This window comes from Haliotis rufescens, unplaced genomic scaffold (genome assembly GCF_023055435.1).
Source record: "Haliotis rufescens isolate VD_foot unplaced genomic scaffold, xgHalRufe1.0.p SCAF_1, whole genome shotgun sequence".
NCBI classification, from domain to species: Eukaryota; Metazoa; Mollusca; class Gastropoda; order Lepetellida; family Haliotidae; genus Haliotis; species Haliotis rufescens.
Window position 1 is genome coordinate 39,224,333 of NW_025963779.1, and position 18,244 is coordinate 39,242,576.

An 18,244-nucleotide genomic window follows, 5' to 3' on the forward strand; every position below is an offset into this window, starting at 1 on the left:
ATTGGAATGAAGAGACAGTTTAGACAGACTACAGCCCGTGCCTAGTTATCCCCCTTGGCCCCTACTCCTCCTATTCTTTTCTGAGCAACATTTTGTGATGGACTATAACGAAGCGTCAGTGGACAAGTCTCTCACTCCTGCCGATATGGCTGCTTGGCTTGTAGATCATGTCCCTTGTGCTTTGCCTGGGCAAGATGCCTCCCCCCAAGTGAAGCACAAAGTTTTGGAGCCTGGAGAAGTTCTACTCCCTCGTGACCAGTTGGTAGCTGATGTGGCCAGGTCATTAGACGACACTGCATGTCCAGCCATCAATTCAAGTTCCCAGATTTCGGAAGGAACACTATCCTTTTCACTCCATGTAATTTGCCAACGTCTGCCCTCCTGTCGATGAAGACGTTCGTATGCTCGTAGGTTCTTCTCGGCCCAGTACCTCGATTCAGATGACAGATTTGCAACTTGGTAGAATGGATGCCGCTCTCCGTCACTCTCTTTATCCACTGTCGGCAGTGGCTTCCACCAACTCGGCCATACAGGACTGCTTAGACATCTGGGGCTAATGACCAGCTCCTTTCTGTCTTGGATTGGCAACAGCATGTACACATGTACACATGTCGACTTACCTACAATACTGCCTTGGATCATCACCATTTCCATCTCCCATTTGGCATTTCCCTGGTTATTCATACGTATAACCCATCCCATCGTTGCCTTCCTTCGCCGCAGGGGGATTCGGTTTGGAGCCTACCTCAACAACTGCATCCTCAGTCATGGCATCAATCAGACCCTGACCTTTCACCCTTCGCCTCCTCCATCCGTTGGGTTGGATGATCAGCATCGGATCTGACTCCCTCTCGCCATCTCACTTTCATAGGCGGTCTCTTTCTGACAGACCTCTCCTTGATACAGGTTCCTCCGGATTGGTTCGTGGTGATCCAATCCGGGATCAGGAGAGCCCTCTCTCAACCTCTCAATCTCCACCAGTGGCAGAGCCTTCTCGGGCTGTTGACCTCAGCTCAGGATCTGACGTCCAGGGGTCGTTTTCAACTGCGTCCCCTTCAGCGGTTTCTCCTGCTCAGATCTGTCGGGTCCCCTTCTTCCTCTGCCAAGGGAATTACATCTGTTACTGGAGTGGTGGCTAGTCCCATCGAACATCTTGAGTTGTTCCTCTATGACAAGCTTCGAGGCCACTCACCATCTCCACAAGGATGGAGCGCCCACCTTCTCCAGGAAACTGCTTCCGGTCTTTGGACTCCTTCGGAACGTAGGTGGCACATCAACAATCTCATTGGCATCAGATCCTCCGCAACAGCTGTCACATGGTCGCACTGGACAACTCCACAGTGGTGTATTACATCAACAGGCAAGGGTCGACTCGGTCTGCTTGTCTCCTGGAGCAGACCTTTTGCCTGTTTCATCTGGCCAACGGTCTCCGTCTTCTGATACGAGCCTGTCACATTCCATGTTGTCGCAATGTCTTAGCCAACTCCCTGGCAGGACCCGATCGTCCTCCCCCACAGAGTGGATGCTCCACCCGGAAGCCTTCCGGTTCTTACGCGATCACCTGGTGACTCCCAACATAGATCTCTTCGCAACGGTGTGCAACCACCAATTGCCAGTGTACGTGTCTCCTGCTGCTTGGGAGGTAGATGGCCTCGCTCTGTCCTGGGTCGGCCTAAGCGCATCAGCTTTTCCACCCCCAGTTCCTCTCCCCCAGGTCCTTCTGAAGGCAGCCCTGGCCTGTCCTCTGCTTTTGGTCGCGCCTTACTGGCCGTCGCAGATTGGTTTCCCAGGCTCCTTCAGCTCGCAGGAGAACCTGTGTTACGTCTCCCGGCATGGCCAAACCTTCTGCTCAATCCTCACACCAGACAACTGCATCCAGACCCTGACGGTTGCAGTCTGCACGTTTGGCGTGCCTCCAGAAGTCACTGATCGCTAAAGGATTTTTAGCTCCTGCTGCGCCCGCTGTTTCCAGAGCTCATCATCCCACCACTCGTTCCATATATGATGACAAGTGGCGGTTGTTCCAGGCCTCGTGCTTGTCCAGGCACATTGTTCCTGTGGAGGCCACCATTCCACATGTGGATGACTGTTTGGTTTTCCTTTGCCAATCACGTCACCTAGCTGGTTCCACGATTGTGACTATCTTGCTGCGCTCAATTCTGTCCTCAAGATCGCTAGAGGTCACAGGCTAATATCAGTCCCGGTCCTTTTTGCCATGGTCCGAGGTTTTTGGCTGAAGGACCAGACTAAGAAGTTTGCCCCCCCCAGCTTGAGATCTCAATGTTGTTTTGCAGGATTTATGCCAGGCTCCATATGAGTCACTTGCGTCTGCTTCATTTGAAGATCTCTTTGAAGAACTTGCTTTTTCCTGGCCCTTGCGACAGCTGCCGGGGTTAGCGAGCTTCATGCCCTGGGTGTGACCCGTGTTTGGTTCGACCAGTGTCCTCACGGTTTGGTTCACCTTGGCCTTTGTTGGGACTTTATCGCCAAAAACCATCTGCCCGGCCAACCTGATTGGCAGTTTAACGTCCCGTCTCTTTCGGAGATCGTCGGCCCTGATGAGGACCTGGAGCTCGCCCTCTGACTGGTTAGGGCCCCCCGACATTGTCTTCAGGTGTCTCAGCAGCATCGCAAGCAGTGCCAGAGGCTGTTCATCTCTCTTTCCAGCCGTGGCTGTGCAGAGATCTCTTGTAATACAGTCTCTCTTTGGCTTCATTCTGCTATCCTGAAGGCTTATCGTTGTGCTGACTTACCACCACCTACAGCCTCCAATCCACATGAGATCTGTGCCCTGTCTTCTTTGCTGGCCCTCCATGCTAACGTCTCCGTCCCTTCCATCATGGAGGGTTGCTTCTGGTCATCTACTACTGTCTTCGCCAGCCATTATCTTCGCAACATTTCTGTGGAGGACATCGAGGGTATACATAGCTTTGATCCATTTGTCCTGGCCCAGCAGCTGACCAACCGCTGACGCCATTGACTGTGCTGATTCCGAGGAACGTGGTTGTCTGCAGCCCCGCTGGCCCCGCCGATGCATATTGCCAAGGTAGGACCATCCCTTGTGCTGTTTCCTCTTGGGTTGCTGGGTACTTTTATGTTGGTACCTAGTAAAGTTTGGTCCTGTTTCTCCCCTTCTTTTTGAGCCGGATACGGAATGCCTTGCTTTTACCCTCAGTAAAGCATTGTTCTCTCTACCGTCAGACCTCCATCTTATCCCCTTGCCTGCCGTTCCGGGAGCCGCTACCTTGCTGTCGCCTGCTAGGTTTCCTGCTGGACGGTTTTGGTTGTGCTTTTTCAGTGTGCCTGGCGCTTCTCACGGTAAGCCCACCTTCCATCAGTCGAATAAAGTACTGTGTAGCGTCAGGTATGGTAAAACATGAGCATTTCTGATTAAATGCAATGTTTTTATACTTACCTGATGCTACACCTATAGGCCCACCAGGACTCCATCCTTCTCCTCCGTCTTACAGTTGGCACGACTGTGTACTCCAAGTCTGATGTGACCCAGTGAAGAATATGAGGAGTAGGGGCCAAGGGGGATAACTCGTGGATGCCTAGGCACGGGCTGTTTATTTGTTCCAGTACTGTCTGTCTGTATAAGGTAGGGAAGCTAAAGCACAGTGTAGCATCAGGTGAGTATAAAAACATTGCACATAATCAGACATGCTCATTATGTATATATTTCATTCTTTTGTCTTAGCATGTTGACTGTTGTTCATTGTCTGTTGGCACAAGAGCCTTGAAGCTGAACCTGTATAGGTTGTTTCAGCAATATAATGTGTCATAGAACTGTTCCGATGTGACCTTTGACATCCACAATGCCCCAGAGGCTTGTGATGCTCCCTATTCATGATGATGGAATTTGTGTGTATGATCCCAGCTGTGGTTCTAGTTAGAGGCCCCAGTCTGATCATAAACATAGTCATGACAGTAGTCATTTTGACCCATTACTCAGAAGTACATGAAGTACAATTGTATTTACTGTGTATCAAACAGTAATTGTAAACAAGGTACACGTTCATGTGTTTGTTATGTTCCAATGTCCAGAAAGTCTGGTGAGGATTGTGAATCCTGTGTATTGTGACAGTGAATGGTGACAGTGAGTGATAACACGTGTTGTGACAGTGAGTATTACGACTTAATCATGTGTAGTGTGACTGTGTACTGTGACTGTGTTGTGTGACTGTGTAGTGTGACTGTGTAGTGTGACTGTGTAGTGCAAGTGTGTACTGTGACTGTGTACTGTGACTGTACTGTGTACTGTGACTGTAGTGTGACTGTGTACTGTGATTGTGTAGTGTAACTGTAGTGTGTGACTGTGTAGTGCGAGTGCGTACTGTGACTGTAGTGTGACTGTGTACTGTGACTGTAGTGTGACTGTGTACTGTGACTGTGTAGTGTAACTTTAGTGTGACTGTGTACTGTGACTGTAGTGTAACTGTAGTGTGTGACTGTGTAGTGCGTGACTGTGTAGTGCAAGTTGTACTGTGACTGTATTGTGACTGTGTACTGTGACTGTGTCGTGTGACTGTAGTGTGACTGTAGTGTGACTGTGTGCTTTGACTGTGTACTGTGACTGTGTAGTGTGACTGTGTAGTGTAACTGTAGTGTGTAACTGTAGTGTGTGACGTGAGTGCGAGTGTGTACTGTGACTGAAGTGTGACTGTGTACTGTGACTGTGACTGTGTAGTGTGACTGTAGTGAGAGTGTGTACTGTGACTGTAGTGTGACTGTGTACTGTGACTGTGTACTGTGACTGTAGTGTGACTGTGTAGTGTAACTGTAGTGTATGACTGTATCGCGAGTGTGTACTGTGACTGTAGTGTGACTGTAGTGTGACTGTAGTGTAACTGTAGTGTGTGACAAGTGCTAGTGTGTACTGTGACTGTATTGTTATTGTGTACTGTGACTGTGTACTGTGACTGTAGTGTGACTGTAGTGTGACTGTGTACTGTGTACTGTCACTGTAGTGTGACTGTGTAGTGTAACTGTAGTGTGTGACTGTACTTTGACTGTAGTGTGACTGTGTACTGTGACTGTAGTGTGACTGTGTACTGTGACTGTGTAGTGTAACTTTAGTGTGACTGTGTACTGTGACTGTAGTGTAACTGTGTACTGTGACTGTGTAGTGTAACTGTAGTGTGTGACTGTGTAGTGCGTGACTGTGTAGTGCAAGTTGTACTGTGACTGTATTGTGACTGTGTACTGTGACTGTGTCGTGTGACTGTAGTGTGTGACTGTAGTGTGTGACTGTGTACTGTGACTGTAGTGTGACTGTGTGCTTTGACTGTGTACTGTGACTGTGTAGTGTGACTGTGTAGTGTAACTGTAGTGTGTGACGTGAGTGCGAGTGTGTACTGTGACTGAAGTGTGACTGTGTACTGTGACTGTGTCTGTAGTGAGAGTGTGTACTGTGACTGTAGTGTGACTGTGTACTGTGACTGTGTACTGTGACTGTAGTGTGACTGTGTAGTGTAACTGTAGTGTGTGACTGTATCGCGAGTGTGTACTGTGACTAGTGTGACTGTGTACTGTGACTGTAGTGTAACTGTAGTGTGTGACTGTACTGTGACTGTGTAGTGTGACTGTAGTGTGACTGTGACTGTAGTGTAACTGTAGTGTGTGACTGTACTGCGACTGTGTAGTGTGACTGTACTGTGACGACTGTAGTGTGACTGTGTACTGTGACTGTAGTGTGACTGTGTACTGTGACTGTAGTGTGACTGTGTACTGTGATTGAAGTGTGACTGTGTACTGTGACTGTAGTGTGACTGTGTACTGTGACTGTCTAGTGTAACTGTGTACTGTGACTGTGTAGTGTGACTGTACTGTGACTGTGTAGTGTGACTGTACTGTGACTGTAGTGTGACTGTACTGTGACTGTAGTGTGACTGTAGAATGACTGTGTACTGTGACTGTAGTGTGACTGTGTAGTGTGACTGTGTACTGTGATTGAAGTGTGACTGTGTACTGTGACTGTAGTGTGACTGTGTACTGTGACTGTCTAGTGTAACTGTAGTGTGTGACTGTACTGTGACTATGTAGTGTAACTGTAGTGTGTGACTGTGTACTGTGACTGTGTAGTGTAACTGTAGTGTGACTGTGTAGTGTGACTGTTGTGTGACTGTAGTGTGACTTGTGACTGTTGTGTGACTGTAGTGTGATTGTGTTGTGTGGCTTTAGTGTGTGTTGTGTGAGTGTGTTGTGTTGTGACTGTGTAGTGTGACAGTGTTGTGTGCCTGTGTTGTGTGACAGTACAGAGGTGCTACTTGTTTTGTGCAGGGACAGGCAAGACTCTGCTGGCCAAGGCTGTAGCTACAGAATGCAACACAACCTTCTTCAACATATCTGCCTCCAGCATAGTCAGCAAGTGGAGAGGAGACTCGGAAAAGTTAGTCAGGGTTAGTAGTGACGTCAAGTTGATAATGCAGGACGCATGTTTATTTGCTGGAATATCAGAGCAATTTCTTAGATGAACAGAGAGTATTTTGTCATCGCATAAAAGCTTTTGTTATTGTCCATACAAAAAATCATTTGTATATTTAAGGATTGACTCTTTATTTTTTTCGGTTCATGGAATTAGGAATCGAAAAATTGATATGCAAACTTTTGTAAGAATATGTCTGTATCTCAATTAACTGAAAAAATACACAGTGAATCCTTAAAATCAAATTCAACAATGAAAACATGTGTTATCTACAATAATTTAAGCAAAAATATTTTTATAAATCAAAAACACAAAAATGATGAGATTGATAGACATGCTAGGTGTAGGAATACTGTGGCATGACATGAATCAGGTGATTATATAATTTATGCCCATTACTTGACGAGCTCATAAAGTTAGTAGCCAATTAACGGAGACTAGCATCAAACAAAGTTGATGGGACCTGTCAATCAAGAAGGATCTGTGTTGCAGGTGTTGTTTGAGCTGGCCAGGTTCCATGCACCATCAACAATATTCCTGGATGAACTGGAGTCACTCATGAGTCAGCGGGGATCACAGGGTGGGGGGAGGTGAGCAGTAGGAGGAGAAGGAGGATATGATGGCATCTCTTGCCAGCCCCATTTCTACAAGCATTATGAGTACAGTACTGGCCCCTGACCAGAAAGTAACTCTGCACGTCACACTGGACACCCTGATTGTTAATTATGTAGAAGCATGAAGAAAATAATGTTTAGAGTCTGTAAAATTAGTTTAATATCTTTTTAAGCCTTTGGTCAGACAGATATTTTGCAAAAGTGTAGGTTATGTGCCACATTTAGAACATTATGATCTGAATGGTAACTGCAGAAAATGACATCTTTTTCATCAGTTATGGTGGGAAATGAGTGCCCTGATTATGTTTTAGACGATATAGAATCACTGAAACATACCTTGACCTTGTTTGTCATCCCGTCAAAGCAGTCCTCCCACATGCATATACCTTCAAGTGATGCATTATTCTACACCTGTAGTGTTTGGGCACACTATGTTTCAGTGAGCATGAGGGCAGCAGAAGGATGAAGACAGAGCTACTGGTGCAGATGGATGGACTGGCCAAGACAGATGACCTCGTCTTTCTCCTTGCTGCATCCAACTTACCATGGTACAAACAGCATTTCTCTTTTCACATAGTGCTTACTGTATCCGTGTATCTCCCCTCATCCGTTGCTACTTTAATGTCAATTTTTCTTTATGTCACTAATGGGTGCTATTGATCGTCCTGTAAGGTAAGATTGGCTATCAGATCAAAAACGGTATAGGTTTTGGAAAACCGGGTAGCAGCCCTCCCAGCTTTTGTTTTCAATCTGGAATCCTTATTCAAAGTTCACTTTCGATGAAATAATCACTTACCACCAAATACATATGTTTTAAGGAAGAGATTTGAAAATATTTTATGATTTATAGCTTATCAGAGATGTAGACATTGTAGAAATGCACTGTAAATCCTTCAGTGCAGTTCCATTAAATTTGTTACGGAATGATTTGTATCTCCCACTGGTAAGACTAATATAAATCGAGGAAAGGATGAGGGAATATCGGAATTACTGCTGGAGGCAGCGGTGGACCACTTATTATAAGGCACCTTTACTGTCAAGAGTGGCTTCTTTTGGGCTGGCCAGGATCCTATGTTCTGATTTGCTCTGATTATGATCCTTGGTTTGTCAGCACCATACTCATATGTTACTTTGATTCGCAGACTGCCTCCATGGCCTATTGGTAGAGCGTCTGCCCAGAGTGGAAGGTCAGGGGTACCAAAAGATGTTAAAAGATAGTACTTGTTGTTGTCCTGCCTGGCACTCGGCATTAATGGGCTAAAACACACACACCACACCACACCACACCACACCACACCACACCACACCACACCACTAAACGTTAAACCCCATTTCACCTCACCTTGTAGGATTAGCCAAACATGTAATGGGTCACACACTACATAGGGCTTTCCTCTCACATCAAACGGACATGCCGCGATATGACTTGCATACTGTTCAGTGCGATGTTAAACCCAGCTCACTCACTAAGTTTTACTCAACATCCATGCTTTCAAAGTGTATTTGGTATTGCTCAAACCAGAGAATGTTCTTTATGTGTGCAGGGAGTTAGATCACGCCATGTTGCGGAGGTTGGAGAAGCGGATCATAGTGAACCTGCCCACAACAGAAGCCAGGAGAGCCATGTTCAAGCATCATCTCCCGCCTATAGTTGTACCCAAAGATAGTTCAGGAGTGGAGATAATGTCGGATCTTGACTACGAACAATTAGCTAATGTGAGCCATCTTACCGTTCATTCCTGCCTGACTACTATTACTGTGTATATAATGCTATTAAATATATTACTAAATTTACTACTTAATTTTTTCTTATCCGACATACTAGTTCCGACATAATCATATGCAACAAACCATGTCAGATTAACAGGATTTGACTGTATGTGTTTCTATGTGGCTGGATGTATCACCTTGTTAGAATGGAAACATCACCTTTTCTGTGTACAGGGACTCTGCAAATTAATTTTACTTTGCTTTGAGCATGTTGATGTGTTAACTATCATGAGAATTCTTATCCTTGAGTTTTCGTTTTGCTCCTAACATAGTGCCTGTTAGTGAGTCTGTGATGTGTCATTGCTTAAACTGAGCTCTTGGCGTCAAGAATTGATGTCACAGATCTTTCAATCTGAATTTACATGTCTGTATTTTAGTCAGCTCTTCAGTTAAGGATGAAGTGTATTTTGATCACATGGCTTGAAAGTGTTTGTTTTTTATGGAAATATAACATTGTGCCAATGTAGTTGTTGATTTACATAAATGGACAATGTTTTCAGATGACGGAAGGCTATTCAGGGTCTGACATCAAGCTGCTGTGTAAAGAGGCAGCCATGAGGCCCGTCAGAAAGATATTTGATGCTCTAGACAACCACACTGAAGGTGAGCTGTTGATGCTGTCAGTAGATTCACCATGTTCTGAGGGATCTTTACTGTTACAGTTCATCGTTGTCTTAGTAACTTTTCTTTTGAAAGAATTGTATAACTACCGTACAAAGAATGACGGCACAATGCATTCAGAATGCACAACAGTATGTCTATGTGCCACATTGTGTGTATTAATCATGGTGACATAGTACTTCATGGGGCCTTTTACAAGGTGTCAGTAAAAACATTTCTCTTTTGTTTATTTCAGCAAAAATATGACTTAAATAAAATATCTACTCAAAGGCAAAAGTAATTGGATAACTGAAACTTGATAACTATTTCCACCCAGAATCCAATAGGGATGTGCCAAACTGATCACGAATACACTTGAAAGAAAAAAGTGAATGAGAAGAGTGTTGTGTGCCTAAAAGATAGTGGTGTAACGATACGGCGATACAGTATTGTATCCCGATGCACAGCCCACGATACGATGCATCGATTTGGAAAGCATGTATCGCGATACATACGATATTTTCATAACAGCAGTTATACCTACCGTATTTTCTTGAGTATAGTGCGCACTTTTTTCCAAAAAACACAGCTATGTAGAAGGGGTTACGCATTATACACGAATTAATGAGTTTTGATGTTTTTCCCCCCATGGAAAGACATTACCGTGAGCACGTAACCCCGGAAATACCATGTCAACAAATCCATACTGAAGTTCGCAAATTATTCATGTAATTACACTGTCTGGCTATAAAAAAAAGAAGTGTTCTTTGTATATCTGGACTCATGTTTGTAACTTATTTCATTAATTTTATTCAAAATTCCTTTTAATATTGTTATAATTAATTTCGGCGAAATCGTGTGTGAAGCGATCGGAAGATCGCACAACTCACCGTTATTAACAGCAACCATGGTCAGATTACCGCTATTGACGCCTTGAAAGGAATTTTAGTTGACAGAGAATGGATACATATATCATAAATGCCATACTTTGATTCGTTAAAAGTCAGATTTGTTTTTGTTGGATGATTCTATGTCAACACGTAATTCTCGCGATCACGCGATCACGTGCACGGGAGCCTTGACGGTGACTGGTCAGACTGGTTCCATGTAAAAAATAATACCCGGCAATAGCGATCAGCTGCTTCGCTTAGGGTTATTATTATTTTAAATATGTTTAGTGAAAACAGACCAATAAAACATCGTTTTTAATCTGAAAAACCCATGTTTTAGTCTGTTATCACGGAACTGTTCTGGGTGAACAATACCTTCAAAATGACGTGCTGGTTTTCTTGGGGAATTAGTCAGCAAAGAGCCAGAGTCACAGGAGACTAATCACAATTTTATTTTCAAGAACAATTAACAATTTACAATATCTTAGAATATAACTTAGGGTGCCACAGAGAGTCGGTACACACTCTGGGCTGTGGGAGAGAGGTCTGCTTGGTAAGAGAGTCAAACCCCTTCTCTGGACCAAGGCTTATATAGCCAAGGTCACCTGACATTTAGTAAGTAATAAATATAAATGTAAACAGTAAATCATAAGTGACATACTTGCACATACAGTTCAGGATGGCAGACGGTCGATGTACACAAAACTGGGGATTAACAATTAGGATTAGCATCTTATAAATAACAGCAATTAAATGTTTCAAGGCATATAGATGTCATGGCTCCAGGGTAATGAGCCTTTGCAATCAAATGTTCTTCAGACAATGGGTGTCGTAAATCAGTCACCATGACAACTTCCCTCCGTTACGTGAAGCTTGGACCCCAAGCTTATATGAGTCCAAATTGATGTGTGAGTTTTTTCACCAACGAAAACAACCATGTGATCAAAATCAGTTATATGAAATCCTTATGCAACAAATATATCTATACAATGACGGTATGAAAGTGATCATCTAGCCAATTTGAATTAGTGCCAGTTTGAAAACTAACCAAGTGATCTTTGTAATGTGCAATTTCACTACAAGGTAATTACTGCTTTGCACAGATTCAATAAATATATCACTGAAGGTTCTTTGAATTCAGGAGTCTGGCTTGGCGGTGCGACTCAGTACCGAATAATGATAATGATTAATGTCATAAAAAGTACAAATTAAACATCTCAGCAAATATTTCGCATAAAGAAATTTGAAACCAGGAGTCTAGCTTTACCGCGTGACTGAAACGGTACTTGTGGGTACTATTGCCCTTTTAAGTACAATGGGTGCTCTTCCCGTGTCTTTGACGGAGCTTGCCCAGATATTGTGGGTGCGATGCCCAAGAAAAAAAAATCCTTAATTCCGACATCAAAACTCTGAAATGCTGAATACTGCTGTGCTGTTAATTACTTAATACTGACATACAATAAACATATGTGTGGGGGTGGCTCACCCATGAATATCCCTAATCTGAATTCAGTGTCCGAGACAATACATTCAATTTTGTACCAAACTGTGCACATTAATTACTTGTAACAAATGACAAATTTTGTCGTTTAGATTTTTGAAATTACGAGTCGAGCTTTAAGGTGTGACTCGATAACCCTACAGCTTAGGTTTGTCTGGGCCCTAGCTGTATCTATATGTCTGGCGTGGCTTGGAGACATTTCAAAGATTCCCTACACAATAACTTCAAAGATCTAGCTTGACTAAAGATGTAATTTGGAGTATATTGCACATATATAAAACTGAATTTTTGAAAGACACATTTTGGCATTAATATACTGGCTTTGATTAAACATACCTGGTTGCAATATTCAACAGTCACACAATATATATCCTTGATTGAGTCCATGTAAGTAAACACAAATTAGTAAGTCCCAATGAGATATCTTGTACACAGTGTCCATCTTGTAGGTGCCCGTGAGGCGGTTTCTGTATTGTGCAGGGTCTGCATGAAGATGGCTGTGGTCGGATCTCTGTGGGATAGGCGTGTATACTTCTTTTCTTAGGTCATGTGCAGGAACGACGTCTTGAAGGGGAAGTCTTAGCAGTGTTGCTAAGATATTCGTGCAGGGAAGGTTTGGGATCGGAGAACTTGTTCTTGATCTGACAGGTTCTTGTTCTTTCTTCAATCTTGTTAAAGGCCATTTCTTCGTTCTTGGTGATTGGCCCCCAGGAAGGTAGTATATCCTTTTAATAAGAGACTGTCACTTCCTACAGTTTTGTGAACCATATGCCATGCTGCAAAGAGGTACAGGAAAGGACAGACTAAGAAGTCTGTCATACCCGGATTCTCCACCAAATTATCACGGAACTGTTCTGGGTGAACAATACCTTCAAAATGACGTGCTGGTTTTCTTGGGGAATTAGTCAGCAAAGAGCCAGAGTCACAGGAGACTAATCACAATTTTATTTTCAAGAACAATTAACAATTTACAATATCTTAGAATATAACTTAGGGTGCCACAGAGAGTCGGTACACACTCTGGGCTGTGGGAGAGAGGTCTGCTTGGTAAGAGAGTCAAACCCCTTCTCTGGACCAAGGCTTATATAGCCAAGGTCACCTGACATTTAGTAAGTAATAAATATAAATGTAAACAGTAAATCATAAGTGACATACTTGCACATACTGTTCAGGATGGCAGACGGTCGATGTACACAAAACTGGGGATTAACAATTAGGATTAGCATCTTATAAATAACAGCAATTAAATGTTTCAAGGCATATAGATGTCATGGCTCCAGGGTAATGAGCCTTTGCAATCAAATGTTCTTCAGACAATGGGTGTCGTAAATCAGTCATTTGGTGGAGAATCCCTTCAAAATGACGTGCTGGTTTTCTTGGGGAATTAGTCAGCAAAGAGCCAGAGTCACAGGAGACTAATCACAATTTTATTTTCAAGAACAATTAACAATTTACAATATCTTAGAATATAACTTAGGGTGCCACAGAGAGTCGGTACACACTCTGGGCTGTGGGAGAGAGGTCTGCTTGGTAAGAGAGTCAAACCCCTTCTCTGGACCAAGGCTTATATAGCCAAGGTCACCTGACATTTAGTAAGTAATAAATATAAATGTAAACAGTAAATCATAAGTGACATACTTGCACATACTGTTCAGGATGGCAGACGGTCGATGTACACAAAACTGGGGATTAACAATTAGGATTAGCATCTTATAAATAACAGCAATTAAATGTTTCAAGGCATATAGATGTCATGGCTCCAGGGTAATGAGCCTTTGCAATCAAATGTTCTTCAGACAATGGGTGTCGTAAATCAGTCATTTGGTGGAGAATCCCTTCAAAATGACGTGCTGGTTTTCTTGGGGAATTAGTCAGCAAAGAGCCAGAGTCACAGGAGACTAATCACAATTTTATTTTCAAGAACAATTAACAATTTACAATATCTTAGAATATAACTTAGGGTGCCACAGAGAGTCGGTACACACTCTGGGCTGTGGGAGAGAGGTCTGCTTGGTAAGAGAGTCAAACCCCTTCTCTGGACCAAGGCTTATATAGCCAAGGTCACCTGACATTTAGTAAGTAATAAATATAAATGTAAACAGTAAATCATAAGTGACATACTTGCACATACTGTTCAGGATGGCAGACGGTCGATGTACACAAAACTGGGGATTAACAATTAGGATTAGCATCTTATAAATAACAGCAATTAAATGTTTCAAGGCATATAGATGTCATGGCTCCAGGGTAATGAGCCTTTGCAATCAAATGTTCTTCAGACAATGGGTGTCGTAAATCAGTCATTTGGTGGAGAATCCCTTCAAAATGACGTGCTGGTTTTCTTGGGGAATTAGTCAGCAAAGAGCCAGAGTCACAGGAGACTAATCACAATTTTATTTTCAAGAACAATTAACAATTTACAATATCTTAGAATATAACTTAGGGTGCCACAGAGAGTCGGTACACACTCTGGGCTGTGGGAGAGAGGTCTGCTTGGTAAGAGAGTCAAACCCCTTCTCTGGACCAAGGCTTATATAGCCAAGGTCACCTGACATTTAGTAAGTAATAAATATAAATGTAAACAGTAAATCATAAGTGACATACTTGCACATACTGTTCAGGATGGCAGACGGTCGAAGTACACAAAACTGGGGATTAACAATTAGGATTAGCATCTTATAAATAACAGCAATTAAATGTTTCAAGGCATATAGATGTCATGGCTCCAGGGTAATGAGCCTTTGCAATCAAATGTTCTTCAGACAATGGGTGTCGTAAATCAGTCACCATGACACTGTATTCAGTCGTACAATTGGGTATCTCATACCTCTAGTCGCTCGTTAAAAGGAAGCCAGAGGCTGGAATGTAAACAATAAACTTGTTTCCGTCCGGTTGCGCACGCACCTCCCGATGACATGCCACAAATCTCTCAGCGCGCCTCTGAGCTGGTCGCTCGAGAAGGACTTTCGCGATATTCTACTAGTACTTATCGTGTGTCTACAGTTGTTGTTCTAATAAAGTAATGATAATATGTCTTCCCTGTAGACTCCTGGAATGTAATCCTTGGTAATCCATTGTTGTGTTCAACACGTGTTTCACTGTTCACTTGATTATACACGTGGCAACATGTCGGGCATTTGTGCCTCGTGTCAACGAAAACTGTCTAAAGTAGATCCTCACAAGTATTGTCCTTCCTGCATAATTAAGGACGGGTTTTCAACGTGTTCGTGGGATAAACGTTGTAAAGAATGTGAGCACTTGTCTTCTATCAACTTTAACTTGTATCTTCGTGCGTTGGCGAAGCGGGCTACTGACCAGCGCTACAAGCAGAGAAGGTCATCGGGTGGATCCTTGGACTCTGCACCCTCTACATCTGGCCCTGGGGGTGGCGCGTCGGCCACACCCAAGAAATCAGTTGATAAAGACCCGCCTCAGGCAACTTATGTTTTCGACAAGACACGTGACCGTTCGCCTGCTGATGATACTTCCCGCACGACTGATCTTCGTCAATCGGTTGATCGAGAGCGTCACTCAGCCACCCCTGTTATGACGGGACCGGGTGGTGACGAGGACCACGGGGGGACTACGGTCCCCAGTCGGTCCGTCTCTCGTCCTACCAACGACGATAGGAACGTCGTGCGGGTCGACAGTGAACACAGATCCCTCTCTAGAAGTCGTTCCCGTTCACGGGACGACAGGTCGAGGGCCTCGTCGAGAGACAGTAAACGACACGAGGACGTTCGTCGCCTTCGTGGACGTCGTGAGTTCGTTTCGGACGATAACTACGATGGGGATCGTAGTACTTCTACAGTTAGAGATCGTAGCCCTCGCCCCCACGGGGACGTGCGATGCTCTCGAAGGGAGTTTTTTGGAGATCAGCGTCGTAGAGCTGATGACCGATCGACACCCTCGTCTCACTTTCCTATCGACCCGACTTTGATAGCCCAGATCACGGCGGCGGTACTCGCCTCGACGGCGTCGACCAAGAAGGATTCGACTACGTCGGAGGTCCATAGACCATCGACCAGTACACCAGTTCCTTCATCTACGCCTCCACAATCGACGTCGACGATGGATTGTGACGACAGCCCTCCTAGGCCTCCCACAGACATTGAGTTGTTTGCTTGGCTATCTAACTTTCTGCCTGAGTTATCAAATGATGTCGACAAACCGACGCGTCCTGGCTTTAAGGTCGGTGCTACGCCACAGTCTCTTCAGTTTTCACCTCCCGATGTCTTCAGAGCCATGGCTCACGATATGGACCAGAACTTTGCCTCTGCTCTACCGGGACAGAGTTTCAACCAGCCGCCTGGTCGATCGAGTTACCCGATTTATGGCATGCCGTTTTCGTCACCCATGAGTAGGGACTTGGATTGGGGGCTACTCTTCAAGACACCAGCGCCCTCCAAGATTCTCGTAGAAGACAGGCATTTGGAATCCATGGACACTGCTGTTCGTCACCAGCTACAACCGCTTGCTATGCTGTCGACGGCGATCGAGGCCCTCTCAGTGTACTTTGAGGAGAAAGACCCCCTCGACGAGGACGGCAGGATGGTGCCATCAATCCTCACCTGTATGCAACGGTGGATCTCGGACGTCCTCGCCCAATCTCGATATGTATCGGGCCAGATTACTACGGCACGTCGTCATGGTTACATCGCCTGCACTGGCCTACCTGATCGTCATGCCAGGACACTCTTACGGGCCCCGTGGTCATCGCAACAGTTGTTTGACGGTCGTACCAACGACGTTCTGGACAAGTACTCCAAGGAAGCCGAGCGTGACATCATCATTTCGGCTTCACACAACATGTCCAGGCGGCCACCGGTTTCGAACGCCCCACGACGCCGTTATAGAAACGAGCATGTGCAACAGGCCTTTCGTAGGGACACGCCTGGACAGCCGTCCCACGAGAGAGATGCGGACAGAAAAGGTCGCCAGGTCTCCTTTTCCACGTATCAGAAGGGGGACAGAGCCAGCGGGGGCAGAAGTGAGGATCCTTAGACATGGGCGTACGCGCCCGTATCATCCCGGGGGCCTAGAATGTGATAGTCGACGCCCTGTCGAGACCATCGAGGCCGTCTCCCACGGAGTGGATGATCCACCCGACAGTTTTTCATCTGCTGACAGATCGACTCTGGTTGCCTCAAGTAGATCTCCTCGCTGGTTACAATAAAAACTGTTGGTGAATGTACGCATTCTTCTGGTTTTTTGTTGTATGCAGTACTTCGGCTGTTTTATTATGGTTATTCGGTGTATGCATCGTCTTCCCATACTTTAAAGTACGGCTCGTATTTTTTAGTTACCTTGTATACTGCGAGTTGCTCTGTAACTAAATTATGCGCCGACCACACTTCGATCGCAATTCAACTGACGTGTGCAGTTGTCTTGTCGCATCGATAATTAGTTGTGTGTCGAAGAGCATTAACCATGCTAGTTTTCGTTACCTTGGATACGACGAGTCGTTCTGTAACTACATTATAAGCCGACCACACTTCGATCGCAATTCAACTGACGTGTGCAGTTGTCCTGTCGCATCGATACTTACTTGTGGGTCGAAGAGCATTATACATGCTGTTCTAGTTACCTTGTATACTGCGAGTTGCTCTGTAACTAAACTATACGTCGACCGCTTCGATCGCAGTTCAACTGACGCGTGCAGTTGTCCTGTCGCATCGATAATTAGTAGTGTGTCGAAGAGCATTAAACATGCTGTTTTAGTTACCTTGGATACGACGAGTCGTTCTGTAACTACATTATAAGCCGACCACACTTCGATCGCAATTCAACTGACGTGTGCAGTTGTCCTGTCGCATCGATACTTACTTGTGGGTCGAAGAGCATTAAACATGCTGTTTTAGTTACCTTGCCTACGACGAGTCGTTCTGTAACTACATTATAAGCCGTCCACACTTCGATTGCAATTCAACTGTCGTGTGCAGTTGCCTTGTCGCATCGATACTTACTTGTGGGTCGAAGAGCATTAAAGATGCTGTTTAGTTACCTTGTATACTGCGAGTTGCTCTGTAACTAAACTATACGTCGACCGCTTCGATCGCAGTTCAACTGACGCGTGCAGTTGTCCTGTCGCATCGATAATTAGTAGTGTGTCGAAGAGCATTAAACATGCTGTTTTAGTTACCTTGCCTACGACGAGTCGTTCTGTAACTACATTATAAGCCGACCACGTTTCGATCGCACCTCAACTGACGTGTGCAGTTGTCCTGTCGCATCGATACTTACTTGTGGGTCGAAGAGCATTAAACATGCAGTTTTAGTTACCTTGGATACGACGAGTCGTTCTGAAACTAAATTATAAACCGTCCACACTTCGATTGCAATTCAACTGTCGTGTGCAGTTGCCTTGTCGCATCGATACTTACTTGTGGGTCGAAGAGCATTAAAGATGCTGTTTAGTTACCTTGTATACTGCGAGTTGCTC

General features: G+C 44.6%; 1 protein-coding gene across 3 annotated transcripts in view; it reads left to right on the forward strand.

Moving 5' to 3' along the window:
* The window catches only part of LOC124135754 (katanin p60 ATPase-containing subunit A-like 2), a 48,651-nt gene that overhangs the window by 23,082 nt on the left and 7,325 nt on the right, over window positions 1–18,244 (forward strand). For all 3 annotated transcript variants that reach the window (XM_046501286.2, XM_046501284.2, XM_046501285.2), the window contains 5 exons: window positions 6,283–6,401; window positions 6,920–7,017; window positions 7,482–7,589; window positions 8,586–8,757; window positions 9,312–9,414. In XM_046501286.2, coding sequence (XP_046357242.1) covers window positions 6,283–6,401; window positions 6,920–7,017; window positions 7,482–7,589; window positions 8,586–8,757; window positions 9,312–9,414 — 600 coding nt within the window. The remainder of the gene's footprint in view (window positions 1–6,282; window positions 6,402–6,919; window positions 7,018–7,481; window positions 7,590–8,585; window positions 8,758–9,311; window positions 9,415–18,244) is intronic.